Genomic DNA, 24,098 nt, shown 5'->3' on the forward strand with positions numbered 1-24,098 from the left:
ACATCGGACATTTTCTCTCTGCCACTTGCCAACATAACGCTACTTGTAGCCTATACTGAAGCTTTGGTGCAAATTAAGCCAGTTACCAGTGTAATGCAGCGGCGAGTGTGTGTTTTACGAGATTGTGTAGCTGACAGTGCAAGCGCAAATCCCATTCAAACAGGTGTGAGGAGCAGAAACAATCCCAGGTGGCGCATGTCGATCGGATATGTGGCCATATAGGAGCAGATTGTGAGCATCTTCACGCTTTTTAAGGCTTGAGCAACCCGCATCCGAAAATAGTGTTGGCTGTTAGAAAGTAGGTCGATAGGAACCGAGAGCGACGTTTGTTTCCACGCTTTTGTCTGTGTTCTTTGTTGTTTAGCGAGGACTGTGGTTTTTTTCCCTAGCCCGAGCGTTTTACGCACAGGTGGGAGATACCCGCTCAGCATAGGACAGCCCCCCTCTCTGCTCCTCAGCTGATGATGTGAGGAAGTGACATTTTTCACCGCTGCGGTTCGGGACAGCACTGCTCCTCTGCAAACAGGTGTGCTTGTGTCCGGGTCACTTCTGCTGAGGAACCACAGGGTGGGAGCGTCCCAAATCCTGAACCAAGTGTCTTCGACGCGGGACAGCGGAGATCACAGGAAGAAAACCAACCCGTTGGAGGCTGTTCTTTATTAGCCTGGGCTCTTTGAACGGGATCAGACAGAGAGAGGGAGAGAGGGAGAGCGATGGCAACGAAAAAGGCGTGCGTGGATGCGCCCAAAAGGAGCCGGAGTCCGGTCGTGTTGGAGGCGGAGATGTTCAGTGAATTTCAGGACTGGTGTCTCCGGACTTATGGAGACTCCGGTAAAACAAAGACAGTCACCCGGAGAAAATATAATAAAATCATGCAGACACTGTTGCAGAACGAGGAGCCGGATGGCGTTTATGTCGACAACAGCCACATCAACGCCAAATTCAAATTTTGGGTGAAGTCTAAAGGATTTCAGGTCGGGAACAACGTTTTGGGAGAACACAACAAGAAAGGAGCTCCAGGGAAACCCGTTCTATATGTCCCAGTCAAGTCAACGGTAAAGTGTGTGTGTGTGTGTGTGTGTGTGTGTGTGTGTGTGTGTGTGTGTGTGTCTTAGGGAGATCGAGAGAATGTGCATGTACACGCGCACGAGATGTCCCGTTGCCGCCTGTAAGTTGCCATTATTTCTTGCTGTACACATGCACCTGTCACATGTATAAAAGGCAACTTATAGTGTTTTTAGTGTTTTATCGTCCCGACTGGCCCTCATCCTTCTTGATAAAGCGTCACTTTGTCCACATCCCAACCAGAACAGCCCTACTCTCATCCCTTGCTGCCATAGCAACGCCGGTGCCTCCTGGCAATCGCAATTGTAAAAGGTAGGCTATCATGCATAGCCATCTCGCCAGTGAGGTTGAAGTCCTGTCAGCGGCATGCTGCCGGGTGCAAAGCACGAGATAATTGGCTATTGACAACATTTAGGTTGAACCGTGCTGTTTTGGTCTCGTGCAGCCCGGTATGGTGCTGAGCGCGTGCGCGTGCTTGGATGCAACGGCATGCTCGCGGGTCGGTTATGTCAGTGTATTTCAGTGTGATCCTTGAGGGACTACAGGTTATCAAAGCCAGTAGCTTATAGAAGATTCCACATTCACCTTTCCACCGTGGGGCTCAGCGGGGCTGATTGTCAGTGATTTATCAAAGGACACGCGCCCACACTGTCCCATCTCAGCCGTTTAAAACGGACAGTGTCCGTGCGTTGGTACATGAAAAATTCAAACATTTGTTTTACAGCAGACCTAGGATTCTGTCTATTTCTTAACATATCATTGTGTTGCATTCAGTCTAAGTCTGAGTGTTTGCATCCCACTTTTCATTGTCCTGGGAAGGATGCGGATCGGCTCACAAGCACCCGTTGCTCTGGCAACACCTGTGTAGTCCAGGATAGTCTGGCTCTGCCGCATATCATTGTGAAGGTTCCAACGCCAATCTTAATAAACCTATCTCAGACTGTCTTTGCAAATTTAAGTATTTTTAGATTAATTTTTACACATTATGGAGAATGGCAGCTGTGCGTAGTTGGTGACCACGTGAGAGGCTGTGGCGGAAACAAAAGGGTCTGCTCGGAACTGATAGCGACATACGCCCACAGTTAGTGCTCCGACTTCACTTCTGTGTCTCTGGATGATTGAGGTTATGATCTGTCCTCAGTACAAAGGAAGTTATGTCACCATATGTCCTGCTCTATACACATCCTGGCTAAAGGTACATCCGAGACACACGTTACTCCTCTTTAATGTCAAATAAACATGTAGATGATGAACTGTCAGCTTGTGCCCCAGCAGAGCTCTTTGTGCGCGCGCCTGTGTTCGTGCGCGTTCGTCCGTGGCTCTGTATGGTGTTTGGGCCTGCTGTGGCAGCAAGGAGACAACCACCATTTTAAATAAGCGCCTTCGGGGAATAGTCTTCCCCCCGCCCGTACTGCTGGGACAGAGTCTCTCTGGACCTCAGAGAGCAGAAACACAATTTGTGTTAACAAACTGGAGTAGATATTGGCACAGATTGAATCCTTTGATATTGGTTGAATAGCACTGATCCCTCCACAGGTGTTATACCTGTGTGAATGCACGATTTAGATTTAGGCCAACAGCCTTTACAAAACTCCTCTAATCTCCACTCAATATTAAGTTTCCCTCTGGGCAAGTGGACAGGTGTGCTCTGGCTCTGCAGGTGCAGATGGTGCCTAAAATTTGTTGTTGACAAGCTTGTCTTTACCTCCCCTTATCTTAATAGTAATAAATATAACTAATAATACTTTTATGGCCTGCATCCATCATGTTTATCAATGTAACATTTTTAAAGTAAACTTAAAAAAAAAAAATCTCCATAGTGTTTGTCAATCTTTTTTTTTCTCTATACCACCTTATAATGGCAGAGCTGAAGTAACTCTCTGAGGCCAACTTAAACCACAAAATGTTGATAGAGGCACAGTTTACAGCTTACTGTTTATTGAAGAGCAATGAAGATGCTTTGTAGCAAATATTATAAGGCAGGGGGAAACCTCCCTCTGACTCAGCTCCACTTGGGAAATTTAAACAACAAACAAAACATCAGCCAACACAAGCTCCGTCTAATGATGAGTCAGAAGCAACAAATCACCCAATTTATATGCATGTGACTCTAAGTGTATTGGAAAGCATGATTTTTGATTCAGCTTGCTTTCATGGGTTTTATAAATAGTCTATCCTGGGCCAGTGGAAAAGTGAAACCCACAAGAGCAGGCATACAAACACACACACACACACACACACACACACACACACACACACACACACACTCATGCACACACATACAATTGGTTATTGCCTCTTCGTACGGCTGCAGGGCCGGGGGCGTGTCTCTAGAGCTTGTGCATTGGAAGCCCCACTGCAGCTGCTCCCAGGGTGTGCCAAGTTTCTGTATGGGGGCAGACATGGGGCTAAATGACGGGAGGCTGGGTGGGGGTAGGGATGATGGTGGTTGATGTGCAGACAGAGAAGGTCTCTTCTATGTGTCAGTGAGGCATACAAGGCTGCTTTAGTGTGATGGGACAGAAAGACAGGCCATCGTATCAACGTTGGACAGTCTCAGCGTAGACGCTTCTTTTCATGTGTCACACACTACAAGGAATTATTTTCTTTCACTCATTTCTATCCTTCAGTCCATGTTGTCTCACCCTTTTTTTTACACAACTCAAAGTCCTTCCAGTGCTCAGAGAATCCTGCAACCCTCAGTGTGGAGATGCAACCTCGTTTAGCTCTCATTATGTCCTGATTAGAGGACGGTACAGAGGAGGAGGGGAATAGGACCAGAAGCAGACACGGAGATGCACCACAGAAGTGCTCACCATAGCATAAGCCTTTCCAAAGGGGTGTACCCAATTTCAACAGAAACGCTTAAACGCACTGTGGATTTCCTTTTGGCTGATATGACCACCACACAGAAAATGTTGAAATGATGCAAGCTGTTGCTTTTTGTTGCCATGCCAACTGAAATCCGTAAATATTTCACTTCCTCTCAGGTATTAGGATACATGTATACATGTTCACACTTCACATGATGTTTGATAGTGCACAATAGGATTAGGAATCCAACTGACACTTGCTTTTGTAAAACTTACAAAAACAACAAAAAATAATTATAATAATAATTTACCTGACAAAAACAAATACTTTATTTCAGTGACAGCATTAAAACAAAGAAAAAGCTCTCAGACTTTAGGAATAAACTATGCCATTAATTCACAAAACAAAGGCTGCTCTTGAAACGTCTTCTCTTTAAGTATAAATCTGGTGTCAGTCACTACTTTCAATGTGTCTCTTGGAAAAGGGACATAAATGTTTGCGCCTTAACATCAGACGGGAAGAGGAACATCATCATTATTATCTGATTAATTAGTCCACATTTCCCCTGAGAGCTCCTCTTTTGTGGGAGGGCCACAGAGTCAAAAGAATACTGGCTCTATTATTCAACAGCTTTTGCATTAATGCTATTTTTGCATCCTGAATTTCAGGTGCTTTGTCCAGTGTCATTGTTTCATTCCTCTCTGGCTGGCTTGTTAGTGGCAACACATGGGCTTGTACCCAGGGGTTCAAGCAACAAACACTCTTCAGCTAAAGACCCTTCACCAGGTTGTCGTCACTTTGTTAGTCATCGGACCCACTGATGAACTTTGCAGAATTAACCTCTACGGTGATGACTGACTTCTATTTTGTGTCCTTAAATGTGTTGATGTATCTGTGTTAGGGAATATTTTTTGTTGAATCGGACTCAAACTAAAACTGAGTCATGCTACTATGTCAATGGGCGTGTGTACATCACTTATTGTAAATGGGTGACCAAATACATATGTGCGTATGTGATAGTTTGTGCGTGTGTGCTTGTACAAAGAGGGGGTCGCTGATCGCATGCTCTGTGTTTCCTCCCTACAGCACCCTCTCTGTTGCCATGGAGAGATCGTTCTTTGCTTTCCCATAGGAGGAGAAATTAACACCATTTTTAACTGGCCCGGGGGCCTCCCCCCTGTGTGGGAGATAGTCTGAGTTCTGCTCCACACACACACACTCACACACACATACACATGTACACGGTCTTTAAGACGGCAATAATCTTCCTACCACACCGCTACTGTCATTTTTAATACCTTTGCAAGGCCAACATTTAACAAACTGGGACAGTATGTTAATAGCTTGAAAATGGCGAATTGGATGATGTGATGATGTATGTTCAAGCCATTTGCATACAATTTTGAGGCAGTGACTGGAACGTCAACAGTGGCCGTCTCCGGGCCAGTGGGACTGTCTGTGTCTCTGGCTCTGTGGGATATTGGGGATGTCACACACTCTATCAAATAATGTTCATCACGGGGGCAGCCGAGAGAGAAGCACACATACAGACACCGACGTCGGACAGAGGGGTAGAGCCCGAGCACCTAATGTGGATTTAATGACGGGACTTTATGAATTGAGGCAGAGAGCAGAGGATGATGGTGGAAAGGAAAAGAGGGAGGGCTGAAGAAATAGAAGGGGAGGGCACATTTTATAACAATGGGGGACACTATGTAGGTAATAGTCTCTTTTATCTCAGCCTTTTTGTCACGTGGACCCCTATGTACACCTTTACACACACAAATACACAGGGTGCAAGGATTGTCCCATTTACATGTCCATTAGCCAGATGATAGATTTACAGAGGGAAGATGGGGCTTTAAAAGATGACCTGTTGTCACATCTGCAGTGAGATAATCTGAGTCATGAGTACTGTTGACACAGCCAGCCATCTTTACCCCCTCCTTCATGAATGCACACACACACAATGAAAGATGAAAGAGAGAAAATGCCCTGACACACATCACTGCCACCAAACTTAAAAACAGTTATTTTACAGCTACATCACAAGATAAAACCTCATCTTTATGCTCATGTTGCAGCTTAGCATGGATATAAAAGTTTAGGGCTAATTTCTGCAGTGTATCAGTATTTATCCGTTCTCCAATGGAGCTAATTTCATGTGTGATACATCTCCTCGCTCTTCACCGGGCTGCCTTTGTGACCCAGCTGCTTCCCGTGAGCCCCCTCCATCTCCTCCTCCTGACCTGCCTGTGTGCAGGACCACTCTCCCTTCAGCGACTCTCTGCTCCAGTCTGTGCGTATGTGTGTCTATGTGAGACTGCCAGCGGGGGTGGGGGCAGCCGACTCAACCCCTCCAGTCTCCTAGCAACAGAGCGGTTTGGTGTGGGACAGGGAGAGCGTGCAGGGGATGGGGGCTGGTTGTACAGTGGCTGGGGAGAGCAAAGTCCTGCGGGATTAGAAAGATAGAGGGAAGGAGGAAAAGGGAAGAGTGAAAGGACTGCAAGAGTTTTGTGGAGCTGTGTTCATGATGTGTTGTTGGTGATTAGGGATGCTGACATATCTCCTTTGCTCTTTAAAACGGCATGCTGCTGATGAGACCAAATATCTACAAAGCAATTCAACAGCTGTTCTCCACCGAGATGCTCTGGCTACTACTTAAACACACATACCTCGTGCAAATACACACTCAAAGGCAGTTGTGTTGAAAGGTGAATGTTTAACTCCCTGCTGACTTGTTTGGGAAGCTACTAAATAGCCTTCCAGGCAAACTACAAGCATGCAGTGGAAAGCTAGGCCTTTAGGTGACATGATAGTTGATGAAAGAGATGCAGTTTGGCTGCAGGCACTTATTAGATGAGTGAGGTATACAACTGCTTTGCAAATTTTAGTGAAGCAATATTTTCTGTCATTTATTTTATTTATTCATTTGATTATTTTGGCGTGTAAGGTCCTACTGAGCAGCACAAGTTGTTTCACATATAGAACAGAAGAAATCAAAAGTACAGTAAAAGAGGGTAAAAACAATAAAAAAAAAAAAAAAAATAGTAATATCCATAGCACATGCCTTTCAGTTAAGATTTTATGAGGAGAAAAATGCTTTCTTTATAATGCTGTGGAGAATATCTATAAAGGTGCTACATGGGAGGACTTGACCAAAATTAGCTAGGCTCACTACCAGGTCTCACTCTGGATTGCATATACTGCATGTATAAGATTTTTGGTTTATTGGATTTCTGCTGCACTAGCAGTAGAGCATCTCCTGTGTATGGTTGGATATTTTGTTGGGGCAGAATTCAGTGGAGGATGCAGCAGTCAGTGGTGTGGGTGCACTGCACACCCCACAGTTGTATGAGATTATCTAAATCCAGCGTGAATGGACCTGACACCATTGTCCCAAGCAGCAGCGGTGGTGATGTCATGGGGGGAATGATGATACCTCCAGTGCAAAAGATTACAGCTGTGATGATGAGGTGAAGGATTGTTATTATTTCATTTATTATCATTATGTTTAGCCCATGCTGACAGGGAGAGTGGCTAGAAAGAGAGGGAGAGGAAAAGAGAGAGAGAGGGAGAGAGGGCCGGATTAAAACAAACCCGCTCTGTGAGCTGGTTTTAGTTGCCATGGCAACGATCATTACCTCGCACTTGGGAGAGCAGGAGCAAGGGGGGGGGGGTGTAGAAAGAACGGGACGGAGGTAGGGAGGTAGGGGATGAAGACACAGAGGCAGGAGAGAGGAGGACGCAGTTGGGGGAAAACGAGAAAATGAAATGTCAGATCCCAGGAAGAGCGCAGAAATGTCAAGGAGGGGGGGCGAAAAGTATGATTCCTCAATGCCAGGGGATAACTTTTTTGAACTCAGGACCCTCCTCTCACTCAAATAAGAAAAGATCACTCCCTACCTGGAACCCAATCTCCAGAAAATGTCAGAGCTTGTCTCATTTCTGTGTGGAAGAGGTGGATGAAAAACCTAATTAAAGGCCCCAAATCCATTTGTTCCATTTTATGCTGCTGGGGCACTTTGTGTTTAAAATATCAGCACTTGCAGAAATAACGATAAGATCTAGTGGAAAAGGCAAAGTGTTGACTGTTGGTAATCAAGAGAGGGGAGTGAGGCGATAAAAGAGTTATTCAGACAGAGTAGTGGAGGTACAGAGCAGCAAGGGTTGGAAAGAAAGCCCCATGTGGTGCTACGGATGGAGGCTGTTGTCCTGGCGATTGCACTTCTATGGTGTGTCACATGACCCTTTGCCCAGCACACCTGCCCGAGAGAAATCAGTAGCAGTTTCTATGGTGACAGGGTCAGCAGTACGGGAGGCAGGACGGCTGCCAGAGGTGGTGGTAGGAGGGACTGCTGGTCTCATACAGTGTTATTTTTAAACGTAGTAGAGATGAGGTGATGGTGGCCGACCCAACTGGGGCCGAGGCTTCTCCACCTGAAGGGGACATTTAAGGAGGTCTGGACAAAATAAGGCAGGGTAGGTCAGACTTTAGCGCTGGGTAGGACATTGTGTGCTGTGCAGTGTGTTCATCTGTCTGCAACCACATGACCCATGACTCATGTGCCATAAAGAACCATCCTGCTCACATCACATGGCTATGGGACTGTCACATACAGCCGTACATTCAGAGATCTGCAGTCGATGATATGCACAAGCCACTCATATATTGTATTTGCAAGCCTGAGGCAGGACATTAAACTAAACTCCAGTTTCTATCTCTGTTTCAGTGTTCAGATGGGAGTTCAGCCCAAGATAATTCCTCCCTAAAGCGTGTTGCTGTGGTTGAAGACTTCTTTGACATCATCTATGCCATGCATGTAGAGATGGGCGCTGACCCTGGCAGAGCACCCAAACATGCAGGCCAAAAGAAGACGTACAAAGCGGTGAGTAAATAAAGCTAAGTACAAGTCAAAAGCTTCTCAAATATAAGGATTTGCAGGTTTGTAACTGCACTTGTGACAAAATCAGCATATCAGATCATCACTTCAAGCTCTGGGAATTTCTGTTATCTCCATTTTCTGTGGCTATTAGGTTGTTAGCCTTTTCAAATTCCAAAATGCCTCTAGACAGAACTGGATAGACCTGCAACCAATCAGAGCAATGAAAAATGTTGGCAAATTTAAGTTAGCAGGTCCTGTAGAATGCACAATACATATATGAAATATACTATCCATCTCACTTATTAATGTAATAATATTAAAAGCAGATTCTAAAGACAATTACACTTTAGCAGCAGCCATCTTGGCTTTTTATAAAAGTGCATCCACAGCAGACAAAAGGTCATGATTGGCACAGTTTTTGGCCAGGTGGAAATCTGTTTGCATGGGAGAGGGTCCAGACGGATCTGCAAAAGCATCCAACTTGGGGCCTGTGGGCTAAATGTGGCCCACTCCTCATTCTTTTGGCAGTCTGTGGCCTTTGATGAGCTCTTATTTTGGAAACGCTGCAAAATTTTACCTTAATGACAAACAAACATATTTTGTAGCCTAAAAAGTAAGTAAGTTCTCTTCCCTACATTTTCAATTTTTAATATTTCTTTTCAATGATTTTGTTTTGAAGACTATAATACATTTTGATGTAATATAATGCATATATGGCTGACGGCCCTCCATATGCATTGTTGTCCCCTCATAGTAAAGTATTTGGCTGCCACCTCTGTGCCAGAGAAAATGAAACATTAGCATTCTAGCAGATGATTCTGATTCATCAGCTAGACAATTTTTAGACTGAAAGGTACATTTGACATAAAAAAAAGCTTGTGTGATGCTCAGAGCACCATCAACATGTGTAAATTTTAGCATAAGGAGTTACCAAGGGAACAACCAGCCACTTTCACCAGGGCAACAAAGTACTTGTGCTGTTAAAACCAGAAGAACAGAGGATTTTTATATCACAAAATGTCTTCAATGAAAGCAGCTATGAGTTTATGTTCCAATTTGAGGTGTGGTCTCGGGTGTGGTGCCTTGACCATGAGGTCCAAGATGAAAAGAGGGGCTTTGTGTTTTTAGGGTCGCATCTGTGTTGGGGGGTTTGCAGGACATTCATACCCCTCCTCCTATCCCTACCCCCTACAACTGAAAAAAATCCAGAGCCAATTCCTCTTCATACCCCTGCCCTGTAGAGAGGTCCTGTCACGTCTCATAGCGTGTACCCTTTTGAGGAGGCAGCATCACTGGGGCAGGGCATAATATGGAACTGTCACTGTGGCCTTCTGGGAGGTGCACACTCCTCTGGGTGGCCTTTCCCTCTCAGCTGCCTCAAGGGGCCATGATGGGTGGGGGGCAAAGGGGATAGGGAGCTGTGGTGGCGGTGGGCCGGTGGGGGTGGGCACCCCTGCTGCCTCCCCATGGTCACGTGAAGGTCGCATTTAACAGGGAAACGCCAGAGGGGGCGAGGAGGGGAGGGTGGCATCGCACTGGAGATAAACAGAGGAGAGAGGCTGAGCATGAGAGCAAAGTGTAAATATGAGCAGTTACACCTGTGAGAAAAAGAGGAGAAAGGTAACAGAAGGAGATGATGAGCACTAGTGGTGTTTTAAGATATGGATGCAGAAATATGTGCACAGCCGAGCTGGAATTAGGCCATCTGAAGGCACGAGAGATCGCCTACAGGGAGGATTGCTCCTCATGCCACGCTGAGATAACACATAATCACTGACCCCAAACTTTCACACAAACAAAAAATACACAGAAAAAAATCACCTGCACACATACACCGTTTGAGAGCAGCCATTTTTGCTGTTCTTCTGCCGTAACCCAGTCTCCTCTGTTCATTCCCCCGGCACAGATCGCAGAGACCTACGCCTTCCTGCCCAGAGAGGCGGTGACTCGGTTCCTAATGAGCTGTGGAGAGTGTCAGAAGAGGATGCACATCAACCCCAGCACTGCAGAGTTCAAAGGTAAAGGCAACACATATGACCTGTGGTTTCTTGGCTCATTCTGAGGACGTCATTAACTCATCTGCTATTTCTGAGATCAACCTTTAGAGGTGGATATTGCTCAGATCCTTTGACATATCGATAGGCAAAGTGGTTAATTATGCTACATTGCTGAGCTGTGACTATCCAATCAGTGAACAGCTAGGATAGGCCAACAAGACTGCTGTCACTGTGAGAGTATCTGAAAAGATTTCATCATGAGAGCCAAACATTTTTTAATTTACCTAAATTCAATAGACAGTTTGTTTGTGGTTGACAGACGCAACACCTCTGTTGTCCTGTCAGACACTAAATATGAGCTGATACAATGTTAGGTGTTTGTACTTTGAAGAGTTTTTGCCTGGAATCCTCATTAATAAAATATATGTGTATATGTATCAACGACATGATGTAACAAAGACTCAAGAGGACCACATCTCTGGGATGGTAGAGATCCATGAAAATGATCACAGAGTTCCTCTAGTGGTCGATGTGGAGACTGCAGACAGCTCTGCAGCCACATTGATTTCACGTGGAACAGAGGCTTAAATTTCAATCTTTTGCAGCATGTTGCAGGAATATTGCTTCTACATACATCATTAAGTTTTGCTTTTTGACATTATGTCAAAAAGCAAAACTTCATTTTCTAAAACTAATTATGATTCACCACTTTTATGAATCAACCAAACTTTATTTATAGCACTATTCTGATAAATCTAATTTCATTTTAGATGCACTTCAGTTCTCAAGATAAATCATAATCAAGTGCAAAAGATAATCCAAGCAACAATAAAAATGCACTGCAAAATTGATTTAATAAAATAATAATAAATGTGTTAATATCAGTGATCAACAGAAACATGATGATGGGATAAATAGCTAAAATAATGAAGAGCTAAAAAAAAAATGTGAATGCAAAAAAGAAAAAAAAAACCACTGCATTAAATCCAGACTTAACAGATGCATTCTTATTAAATTCTCACGCTATTTCCTGCATTAATAGCTTTTTAATCAATCTATTTTTTGCATTCAAGTAACTTTAATGTTTGTTACTTTGCTCCTTTGTCAGAAAATGACAGACCAACCTCACTGGTCCCGGACCTCATCGATTATAACATGCCTCTTACTGCCACCTACCTGAAGCAAATGAAACTGCAGTGCATGACGGCCCCAGAGAGGGTGAGTACCTCCTCGTGAGCGTGGGGAGTGAATGTACATGATTTGCGTGCGCGTGGACAGAAGGTGGACTCAGTAGCTGATCTGGCACCATTAGAGTATCCTGGTTTTGCAATGAAGTCTTAGGATACAAAAAATGAATAAAATAAAATAAAATAAATGAGAGTAGGCCCCGATAGGAGGAGCATCCCGTGGTGAAATACTTCTAATGGTTGGATGTCAACAACGTGGCCACGCCCACACGTTGCTGTGACCGCAGCTGATGGAGAAACAGGCAGAAAGCGGTGTCACCAAAGTGCAATGAGCAGTACCTCCCGATGATAATGCAGACCTGACTCACACATAATTAGGATTATCTGGAACAATGACCCAGACTGCGATCCGCGGGTGAGTACAAATGAACAAACGCTCAGAGTGGTGGTCGCATCTGCGCAGACTGAGGATGAACAGGCCAATAATTTAATATCCACCATGTTTCTGTTCAGGAGCTTTAGAGTCTTTTATTGCATGTGTTTTATTTTTACAGTTGGATCCAAAGGCAGCAGGCTGGTTATGTTGACTAAAGCAGATCATAAGTACATGTCTGTGTATTTAGTCTGCACTGTTTGTTTTGATATCTTGGAGAACTTTGTTATAAAAGCTGTTTTTGTTTGTTAACATGACATGATGAATGCAAGTTATGACCTAAACAAAATATCCCCATATGAGACAATTGTAATATTTCTAATGTGTTACTTTTTATGTTCAAGCCCTCAAAAACCTCAAACTATTATCGTGGCAGCTTCCAAATGCATTTTTCTCATCACATATAACCTTTCCTAAGTGATTTATTAACATTTATTATAATATTATCCTCTGCATTTTGCATTTGTCAGTGAAAATCAGGTATTTTCCTATATTTAAATGACAGACCATGTAGATATCCATAAAAGCTCAGAGTTAAATCAAAGGTTATTATATGAAAACAGAGAAAACTGAAGAAAAAGTCACTTTTTCAGCAAAATGCATCATTAACTCCACATAAAAACAAGTGTCTACAACAAGTGTCATTCATCAAACTATGAGTCAACGTTTCAGAGGATGATAGTGTTTCCGTGTTTACTTCGGAGCCTCTGAACATCCTAATGGGTCATATCTGATGACCATGAACAGCTGAGAAACTACGTGTAGTGACAGGATTAGTGGTTCAGAACTTATTAAACATTTTAGATTAGTAGATGCTTTTGGTCACTGCCAGATGTTTTTCGGCCTTTAAGAGTTCATTCTCAGCTTTTTTGTTTAGTCGCACTATAGCACAGTTTATTTTTATCATCTAATATCTAAGCCAAATGAGTAGCCTTTATATCTTTCTTTATCAATAATACATTTTCATAAAGCACAGAAATGAGCAAAGCTACATATCCAACTACTTAGAAACTGTGTCTCTCCCTCTGCCAGTGTCTCTCACTCTCTCTCTTTAATGCTGCATGGCTCACTTGGTACCTAATAGAGCTGTCACTGAGCATTTTGGTCCTTCTCAAACCCCTTACAGAGGGATGGATGCATATTCCCAGGAGTAAAGGCCTATTTGTGTACTTGTGTATGTGTGGGGGAGAATAAGATGATGAGATGTAATTCTGTCCTGTTCACCGTAGTTCTGCTCCGTCTGCAAATGTAGAGTGAGGTGCCAGCTGATACATGATGGCATGCAGATGTAACCCTACGTCAGTGCTGGTTGGACATTATGTGGATGCTTTTTAGTACATGTTCGTATTTCTGTAGGACAGTCTTTCACTACTTTGTGAGTGCATGAAGTAGTGGTTTCCTTGTATTTGTGTTACGCTACAGCACACATCTTTAGAGTCTCTACGTAACCGAGTTAAAAATAGTAGTGCTCCTAGACACATATTACTGAAGAGGAGAGCTCCTGCAGCTCTACTTCATTCTTTTTTAAACATTAACATCAAGAAGAAAAATGATAACAATAGGGCTTTTTAACATTTTAGTTGTTTAATGGGTAAAAAGTAGATGAGTCTTCCCTTGTAGTTTTTCTAAGCAATGCATAGTATACAGACCACACATTTTTACTAAGTGATGTCAATAATTTGTACATAATATGCTGGATTATAAACCCTGTGATGAACTGGTGACAGATCCAGGGTGTACCCCAGTGGTAGATGGGATTGGCTTCAGCACCCTTGCAACCCTCTCGAAGATTAAGCGATCCAGAGAATGAATGAATGAATGAATGAATGGATGTTGCATTATAATTGAGTTGTTTTTTTTTTTTACAAATATGCATGAATGAATTTAAATTCATTCAAAGATAATGGGAGGAAAGGCTAAAAGGCTGTTTTTTTTATAATGAAAATTTGATTCCATGGCACAAAAGGGTCAGTAAATAACATAAAGAAAATAAACAAAGATAAAGACATCAGTATTGGTATGAGCTGTCTTCTATCACCAGTAAATGGTCTTGTTGTTTCCATTTGGTGCATCTCTCGCAGGATCCTGTAAATCCAGTTTGCTGCCTGACAGTTCCTTTCTCTCTTCCAGGATGACAGTTCAGTGAGCAGTGAGGACATGAACAGCGCTGAGCCCACGTGGGTCGCAGCTGAGCAGCCCCCAGTGCCTGAGCCCAGTCCACCTAACGGGGAGCGGGTCAACAACCTGACAACCGCCATTAAAGAGGAGGACGGTAAGACTTTAACATCTCACATAAATGACCTTAAACATCCTCTGAATGTTATTTTCATTATTTAGTTTTTTTTTCCGGCAGCTTGCTGTTGTACAGGAAACAGCTTGCCTTGTTCTTAGTGAACTAATCCAAATAAATCCACTGTTACAGGGGGTGGGACACAACTGCAGCCCCGATCCATTGTGCACCCCTCTCTCAGGGTAGAGGGCTTAAAGAAGTAGGACAAAGGCCGATATTAACCTTCACAGATTATAAACTGTTATGAAAAATTAGGACAAATCACAGAAAGGAAGAAGTAGTTTGTGAGCGTAGGCACACACACATTATGAAGAAAACATCATAGTGAAAGTCTGTTGCTGCAAATTGGGTTAAAAAGCTGTAATTTGCACCCACCAGGGAGTGAATACACCCTTCCCCCACCAGTCCCTCCTCATCCTCATTGCTTTTCTTTCTTCCACTGTTAAAACTCCTAAACTCCTTTACCTTTATTTATCTTGACAGTTGACCCGAATACCCACTACCTTAACAAATACAGACATGAGACAGGAAGTCCCATCCCCCTGTAAAAACACATCCACTCTTGTGTTATATGAGACCAAAATAGAGCCTCATGTAGTAAACAGACTCCATGTTAATGCTTAAATCTGACCATGACAAACTGCTCATCTCTGTATCTGCGTCTTCACCCCGTCCTCCTGTTCTTCCTTCTCGGCCAGATGACGATTCATCAGACAGCGGAAGCGCCAATGGACTGCCAGCCCTGACCTCGCCGGAGGTGCTGGCTGCGGGTGGGAACCCCCCAGATGGTGGGGCCCCTTATGGGGAGGTGACAGAGAACGGGTTGAGCGCTCCCCTGGACTTCAGCACCACCTCATCCTCGTCCTCCTCAGAGGATCAGCAGCCAGTCAATCTGAGCGACAGACTGCTGCCTGTGGGGAGCTCACCGCCAAATTCATACCCTGCAGACCCCAACAGAAAGTTTCCTATGAAAACAGAGTACGCCAACAAGGTAAGGACAGAAACTTTATTTGACTAAACCTCATGGTGTTTTAAATATTGTGTTTCTTGATCAACAAGTAGAAAAATCTCTTAGAGGTCCCATATCTAAAGAAACCAGAGCCTTTCCTGATTTTACTTCAGTTTTATTTTCCTTCATCTATATTTTATGTTCTCTTTATTGGAGATCATTAGGTATTTTTACACACCAAGTACTTTTTATATTAAAATAGAATAATTCTATGTTTATTTGTTGAACTTCCTGCTTCATTTTGCTGCCTTTGTGAAGCACTTTGCACCTTGGATTTTAATAAGCCCTATATGACTGAACCTTATTAAAGAGGTGGGTATGCAGTATAAATCTACATTATTGTCATTTTGTGTTGCTTCAGTCCCCTCCGTACAGCTCAGGTAGTTATGACTCGGTGAAAACTGAAATGAGCATGAGCGTAGAGGACTTGACCTCTGGCCGGGCACAGATAATTGATGACGACGATGACGATCACGATGACCACGATGACAGCGACAAGATCAACGACGCTGAGGGAATGGACCCCGAGAGACTCAAAGCCTTCAATGTAAGTAACCTGTAGTCTTTAAATATATTCTAGTGAACGTTTTATAATACACTGCTGCTCATATGTGTTCCATGTGTTAATTCACTGAAAGTCAACATGAAAATTATAAGCGTAAGAGAACTGAAGATTTCCAACATGAGTGAAAAAGACTGTAAATATTGTCCTGCATGTGAGCAATGATTTCATTTTCACTGCTCATGTTTTAAAACCTCCCCCTCACTCTTTATCCTCTCCCACTCTACCTCTAATGCTCCCCCATCCCCTGCCTTTGCTTTCCTCTCTTTTGTTTTCTACTCTCACACCCCTCTCCCTCTCCCCATGCCCTGCACCCCCACTCCATATTTCTGCTCTACATCCTCTCTCTCTCTCCCCTCCCCCTCGCCCTGTCAGATGTTTGTGCGTCTGTTCGTGGATGAGAATCTGGACCGCATGGTGCCCATCTCAAAACAGCCCAAGGAGAAGATCCAGGCCATCATCGAGTCTTGTAGCCGCCAGTTTCCCGAATTCCAGGAGCGTTCCCGCAAGCGCATTCGCACCTACCTCAAATCCTGTCGCCGCATGAAAAAAGGCGGTTTTGAGGTACAAAATGAAATGCCGTTAACAATATACACAATACACCTATCAGTTTACATCAAATACAGTAGTCCCCATTCTTAATGTGAAAACATCTCGCTGACATTTGATACCAGATACGACCAACACCTCCTCACCTCACCTCTGCCATGGCTGAGAACATCCTCGCTGCTGCCTGCGAGAGTGAAACCCGAAATGCTGCCAAGAGGATGCGGCTCGATGTGTACCCGTCGACGGTAAATGTCTTGGCATGAGGATTTTGTGAACGTGCCCAGCAGGGATTTGGGAATGTGCTAGAGTGGTTATGCATCGTTAACGCCAAACTGCACAGAAGACATAGGAGTGGTTTCCTCACATCTAAGTGTTTTATTCTTCATAGGATGAACCTGCCTCTGTTGACAAACCCAACTCCAGAGACCCGTCCTCTGTGGCTCCGTCGGGTTTTACACTTTCCAGCACAGCTTTTGCCCAAGACCAGCTCTACACCAATGGAGGCCTCAACTACAATTTACGGGGATATGGGACAGTCGGCAGCAACCAGCAGAACACCGGAGCTGCACAAACCAATGGTGAGAGGCTCTGACCATCTGCACCATCTGCTCAAACATAGGACGTGGTTAGACATGATAATGCTCAGTATTTAGAAGAAAAGACGATCCAGGCAGAGGTGGAGGACTTAAGTTACATAACCTGACTTAAGTCTGACTTAAGCCAGAATTTATTAAGAATTGATTTAAGACAAAAGACTTGATTTGAGTTAAACTTGTGGCAGATGACATGACGAGTCAGAAACATATTAAGAAGTCACATTTGATGTTAGAGACAGGATTGGGTAATATCTAATGTAATATGTGCCTATCATCGTAAAGCAGCTTTCAGTTGAATAAAAAGACAGAGATGGAATGAAGAATGTTAAAACATTGCTCGTCATTGTTGTTCATTTAGGAGGCTTGTCCTTAATGGCTCAGAACATGTCATCAGAAGATGACATGACTGGATTTGTCATCAGTTTGACCTGAACAGTGACTTGAGTTGTCGTACTTGGCTTTTAGCGGACACTCAACATACTGTATTTTCATCACAGAGACATAGGACTTGCTTGAGACTTGAAGGTTAAGACTCGATACTTGCTTGTTACTAGGATATGTGACATATATATGCATTCAGGGAGCCTAAACTTACAGTAAATGGGCTAAATGACACCTGTGATAGGGTGGCAACACACAATTTAAAAAAAAAGGAAATTCATACTGGCATTTGCATTTGAAACATTTTTAACTAAAATGCTTTAAATTATTTTGATTTATTTGTCATATAGCAATAATATAGTTAGTAATTAAGAAAATAAGTAAATACAATGAAAAAGTAGTATGTTTTATACTGATTATTCATTTAATGTGATAAATGTAGAAGGCAGTGCTAGTTTCTGTAGGATTGATTCACCAAAAATATGCTGCATATGGTGCATTACCAGCTAAATTCCCCCAGCTCTCATCACAGGAACTAACAGGTTCTTTCAGATGGCTGGTTGTCTGCATTTACACTATAGTCTAAGGATCCGTTGAGACTAATTAGTTTGCATACACGTCAAGAAGTGAGATGAAAAGCAGTGGCTGAATTGAAATGGAATATGGATGAGTTAGACATGTTCAACACTGCAAGTTTATTGTGCAGTATCAGGAAGATAAAGTGTGAAGATAACCAATGGTATGAAATGAGATACAGTCCTCATCTCCTATGTGGGTGGAGTCAGAAGGATTGTGATGATTGCGTGAATTGATGGAAGTAGATTGATGAAGGCTAAATAAAATAATAAGACAATAGTATCATATATTGTGCTGCTAGAAGGGCTTTGCAAGATGAATGGTGCTCATCTTATCTTTAGAAATGGTGTGTTAGTCTGATGAAGCTAACTTCCTCCTGATTTGTCTGGCTGGAAATTGGGTCATATTATTATTTTGGCGACTTTGGGATGAAAGACTCAGTCCTAATTTGTACTCATGCTCACTTCTTCATTGTAGTGAAGGGACTCAGAATGATTGATGCTTTTTTCTTAAGGAAACAAGGATGCAACAGATACAGTGAAGGACTCTTAAAGGGGTCATATTTTGCTAACCCCACTTTTATTATTCTTTGGTACATTTATTTGTGTATTTGGACCCTAACAGTTCATAAAGTTTGAATTTGAACCCTCCAGGTGCTGCAAAACTATCTTTATATTCATTCCAGAAAAATTTGAGTGGATTTCTACAACTCGTTTTAATTCCTTATGAATTTGTTACATTTTATAACTAGTTACATCACTACATTTGCACATATAAGGTCAAGACTTCCGATGAACATTTCTCGAAGTATGTCAGAAGTGCTTGTAAGCAGCAGCGTTTGTAGTAAAAACTGAAAAGATGTCCAGACTTCGACCCGATTACCTAAAATGCTCAGTGTTTGGTTGTATTAACAAACTCAAGTGGCTGAACGGGACAGAGCGCACTGTCAACAACCAGGAGGGGGTGGGGTCATGTGGATTTAAAGGGTCAGCGCTCAAAACGGCCTTTTTTGTGTCATTACTCAAACATAGGGTTGAAGATGGACCTGTGGAGTTTAATTAATGAAGAACTCAGATCCAAGCATAGCATTTACAGTTTATGTAGACCACTGGGAAATGTTTTAAAATACAGAATTCCATTTAAAAAAGCAAAATATCAGTCCTTTAATTCATCTCCTGTATGTTTTGGAGGTAATAAAATTCAGATCCTTGTCCCTGAGGTAGAAGTTCCTCCAAAGGTCCATGTGTCCTGGAGAACATTCCTGTAGTGGAAACAGGCTGTTTCCTTATAGTATCTAATCAGATCCCAGTTATATTGTCTTTGCTGTTTTATTAAGTGCCTGCTCTAAATGTATCTTGTGTTTTTTCTCTGTCAGGTCCTACAGATTTGAGTATGAAGTCAGTGGGTCCAAACTCCTCCTCCTCCAGCGCCAACAGCCACGGTCAGGGTGGCGGAGGGGGTGGGGCTTCGGCCCAGCTCAGCCCGCCGGAGGTCACAGCAGTGAGGCAGCTCATCGCAGGGTACCGGGAGTCCGCGGCCTTCCTGCTCCGCTCAGCAGACGAGCTGGAAAACCTGATCCTGCAGCAGAACTGAACTGGGCCGAACTGTGCCAACACCTTCTCTTAGCCTCTTCATCTCTATCGCTCTCAGTCACACGTTTGGGCAGACTTTGAAATCAACACAGAGACACAGATGTTTGTGAGTGATACCGCAGCGCACAGTGGGTCCCGTAGGTACGGAACCTTAACTTATTCCCACTAGATCATGTATTTGAAAGGGTCACAACATATCACAGGACGAAAAATGTTTATTTATGCATTTGGTTCACTTTGATCTTAGTGCCCTGTTATCTGTAGCCATTCATCCCATTCAACTCATTTTACCACTTCAACCTCCATTCATCTCAGGAAGCGATGATCTGTGGGACATGAGGAAACAACTACCAGAGGTGTTAACCCTACATTAGCTTTGACCATGACTCTACATAGCTGTGCAGATAAATTAGTAGTTGCAGAGGACTAATTCAGTGCCATTACTTACTTTCTATTTTTACATAAATGTAAAATATTCTGTACAGTGACGTGATTTAATTGGTTTGTCTGAAACAAGTCTGTTCTAAACAGATGTTGTAGTTCTAAATATCTATTTCCAAATTTACTGATTTTTCACAAACAACATTGCATTCTCACCGATGAATTGCTGCTAAAAACACGTGGCAGCTTGCCACTGACCTGTTAACCTCACAACTATTTTAGATTATGCTGACCTGTAAACGCAAAAATCTAGAGAAAAGATGAGACATCCTAGAAGGGCTTGACAGTTTTCAGCAGAACAGATCTGTCGAGTCGTGTGGTGGAAATTAGACGCAGTCCTATTTATTAGCTGTTTCCAGATTCTTTAGCATGTGGTTACTAAGAGACAAAGGCTCATCACCCAAAGTGAGTTTATTTTCAGTTATTTCATTGTGAATTTTTTTTTTTTTTTAAATCACAGCCAATTTTCAGTACATAAAATGAACAGAGGCTTTTAAGAAGCCTGGGTATGCAAATTGAGGTCACAGACACCTGTCAGGGAAAAAAGGAGAATAATATATTGTTTAGACTTTTGGTTTTAACCAGTGCTACTGGAAAGTGGAAAAAGGTGCAATATTGAAGATAATCAGTAATGGCTTTCTTCCTGAAAGGACTTTATCAGACTAGCTGAGGCGTTTAAGGCAAAGAGGGGAAGAACATTCCCACAATCCCCTCCTGCTGTAACTGTCAAGTTGTAAAAAAGTGATAAAAACTGATATCCCACGCAGCATTGTAGCCGATTTCAATGTTGTTTGTCATGAATACTGATCTTTCTCTCTAACCTCAGAACTGAGGCACTTTTGTGTAATGGGATCAGTCTGTCCGTCGTAATAGAAAGAAAAAAGGACCTGGCAGAAAAATGAGACTTAATGTTGCACGTCTTTTTTACTTAAAAGTGATTTGAGGTCATTTTGTGAAGGAGTTTTTGTGTGAGTATTTCAGTTTTTTGTAAGTTTACAGTCACATACGCTCACATGCATCCATTTCAGATTCATCCATACAACTTCACAGGATGCAGTGTTGAGTTGCTTCAGACAAAGACACTCGTCTGTGTCTATCGTCCCCCGTCTGACCTCAGCTCTCTCTCCCATCCCTGCATTCGTCATCAATATCACACTTAAAAACAAACTGTTTGAAAAGCAAAAGACAATCTGTAGAAGATGTAATCACATCACAGTTTACTCTCCCAGCTTTCAGATTTTTTGGGTGTGTGTGTGTGTGGTCTGAAGGCACACAGAGTACTCAAACCAGATCTAGAGCACAGTCTCACAACAGACACTTTTAATGGTGAGTCACTCAGCACAAAAGCAGTGGTGTATGTGTGTTTATGGGGTGTTATTTTTCACTTAATTTCGGTTGATGTAAGTGTTGGTGTTGACCGTATGTTGAGATTTTTCTGTTGATAGTGTGTAAGTGGAGTGTCCCAGTTTGTACATCATGAATCTGTGAAGTATTCAATAGGCTAAAACATTCCAGACAAAGACAATGACTCTTCAAGCAGCCGACATGGCTTGCACCTTAATGATTTGTCAGAGTACTCAAAGTTTAGAGAGATATATTTCTGTATTTATCACAGATCTATCAGTTTATCAGTTTATTGTACATGCATTCATTCAACATACAAATCATGTCGCTGTGAGGCCAGTTGGAGTTTTACATTTTATCATCATGTCATGATTGGACTGCATCGCATTTTCAGTGTAAATTCTGTCATCTATTGCAAGTTTGGAAGCACTTTATAGCTCAGGATTAAGGTAACATAACACAGTGATATGAGTGTCTTTACCTCATTTGGATTATCAGCATCAGCTCAACACACTTTGAGCTGATCATAACAAGGGACAGTTTGACATGACTCACAATCAGAAGCAGACCTTCCTCTGCTTTAAAACAAACAAAAAACAACAAAAAAACAAAAAAGAAACAGAGCAAACGGCCCCTCTTTTGGAAACCGTACAGGAGCTCCGTTTGTTGAACCCAGCAGCTTGCATGGTCCATCTGGGTTCAGATAATCATAGATGTTCGCGGGGCTCGAGTCCTCGCACATGTCTTCCTCGTTTACTGTTTGTTACTGTAGCCATAGCGGTCACACAGATCCTCTACACTACTCGTCTTACTCAGTGATGATGCCATGTACGTCGATCTTGAACCATTTCCACCCCCTGGCATTCGTTTGCAGATCTGTAAACTGTCTTAAGTCTATGCTGAGCAACATTTTAGGTGTGTGCTGGAGTTACTGTGATCAACAACAACTATTTGTTGTCATGTTGTTGTTTTTTTCTTTTCTATTAGCGCCCAATGGATTTTCTCTTTGTATTGACTGGACAATGTAATCTATTGGTGTTGATTAAAAATGCCCTGGTAGCTTGTGGATTGCTAAAGTGGTCAGATATATGTACTGTATAGCTGTACAAAGAGTGATAAAAGATGTTTTAAATTGTTCTTTTTTCTGTGGGTACAGCAATGTTAAAAAAAATCAAAGTGGTTTTAACCCTTGCCTGTTTTAACTTATAATTTTGGTGGTGGTCTTTATTGATTCTATTGTTATTTATATTATTTCAGTTGTTGCCTCTCCTGCACTGGTAAGAGACTGTAGCTCTGTGCAGGGGGTTGTACTGTATACCTGTGTGAAGCTTTGTATTTCCCCTCTGGTTTTGGACTCAGTGAAAGTGTGATGTTTACATGTACAGTTTTTCAGAAGACATTTTTTTTTTTTTTTTTTTTTAACATTTTCTTTAGGCTATTTTTCCTCACATTTCCCCCCCTAATCTGTGTACATTAGCCCAGATATTTTCTTCTTTTCGTTGTTATCATTGCATCAAATGCAGACGTGACCTCTTTGATGACTTGGTCACATGGTCAGAGTGTGCCGTGACAACTGGTTGTGGTCAGCTGGGTGTTGTGGTGGCTTCCAGCATTTTACAAGTTAATCTTGAGTAAGAGGGAGCTTCACAACTTCTCAAAGTGGACCGGCATAGATTTCCTAAGGATCAAGATGTCTTTAATCAACCGTCTTAGACTACTATTGTGGCCTAGAAGAGGAGTGGTGGAGTAGAGTTACATTTATTATTCTACAGTAAGTGCTCAGAATCTTTTAATATCCCTGAAGGTACACTTTGACCTGTTGTAATATCTCCTCTGTAACATAAAAGCCATTCCCCTCTCCTGGCCTTTTAAGGGGAACCCATAAACCTCAGGAAATACTGAATCTCCAAGTTTAGTTTTTATCCACTGATTTCTTCTGAAATGAGATTTAAGTCTCTAACGAAAACCATTAACATTTATATGAGATGTCTATTGTTTTGTACATTTATCATTGTGACTTAAAAGTGGAGCTTTTTCCAGTACCTGTGACTTAATATTTTGATTTTTTGGAGTGTTTATAGGTATGGATATTTATTATTATATGTGAAACTACAAAAAGACAAAAGAAAAGGTTGAACCTGTTTCGTTTGTATGTTTCATGCAAAACTGTCCAGGTGAGATTCTCTCTGCCTCTTACATATCACTAATGAGGGACCTGTGTTTGTTTGGAAATAGCGCTTTTTCAGTGTTGCACCAATGCTATGAATAAAAAAAAGAAAAAAAACAGTGGTTTACCAACAGCAGAGTTGCAAAGCTCTCCTCTTCTCCTGAGATGTCAGTAATTGAATAAAACAGTGCGATGAGCTATCAAACTGA

General features: G+C 42.4%; 1 protein-coding gene across 1 annotated transcript; it reads left to right on the forward strand.

The window, feature by feature from the left end:
* The first annotated feature begins 698 nt into the window (after positions 1-698).
* nol4la (nucleolar protein 4-like a) lies at positions 699-24,098 on the forward strand. Its single transcript, XM_030140010.1, has 11 exons — positions 699-1,055; positions 8,613-8,768; positions 10,672-10,783; positions 11,871-11,980; positions 14,513-14,654; positions 15,371-15,663; positions 16,043-16,228; positions 16,619-16,807; positions 16,918-17,037; positions 17,181-17,370; positions 19,721-24,098. The coding sequence occupies exons 1-11, from the start codon at positions 714-716 to the stop codon at positions 19,936-19,938; spliced, it is 2,058 nt and encodes a 685-aa protein (XP_029995870.1). The 5' UTR covers positions 699-713; the 3' UTR covers positions 19,939-24,098.

Source organism: Sphaeramia orbicularis, chromosome 7 (assembly GCF_902148855.1).
Source record: "Sphaeramia orbicularis chromosome 7, fSphaOr1.1, whole genome shotgun sequence".
In the NCBI taxonomy this organism is placed as follows: domain Eukaryota; kingdom Metazoa; phylum Chordata; class Actinopteri; order Kurtiformes; family Apogonidae; genus Sphaeramia; species Sphaeramia orbicularis.

What these genes read in the sequence shown, in the direction of transcription:
- nol4la (XM_030140010.1), top strand. Translation starts at nt 714, where the DNA reads ATGGCAACGAAAAAGGCGTGCGTGGATGCGCCCAAAAGGAGCCGGAGT. An exon ending in AGAGACTCAAAGCCTTCAAT is followed by an intron (nt 16,229 to 16,618) that starts GTAAGTAACCTG and finishes TCGCCCTGTCAG; the next exon opens with ATGTTTGTGCGTCTGTTCGT. An exon ending in TCGATGTGTACCCGTCGACG is followed by an intron (nt 17,038 to 17,180) that starts GTAAATGTCTTG and finishes TATTCTTCATAG; the next exon opens with GATGAACCTGCCTCTGTTGA.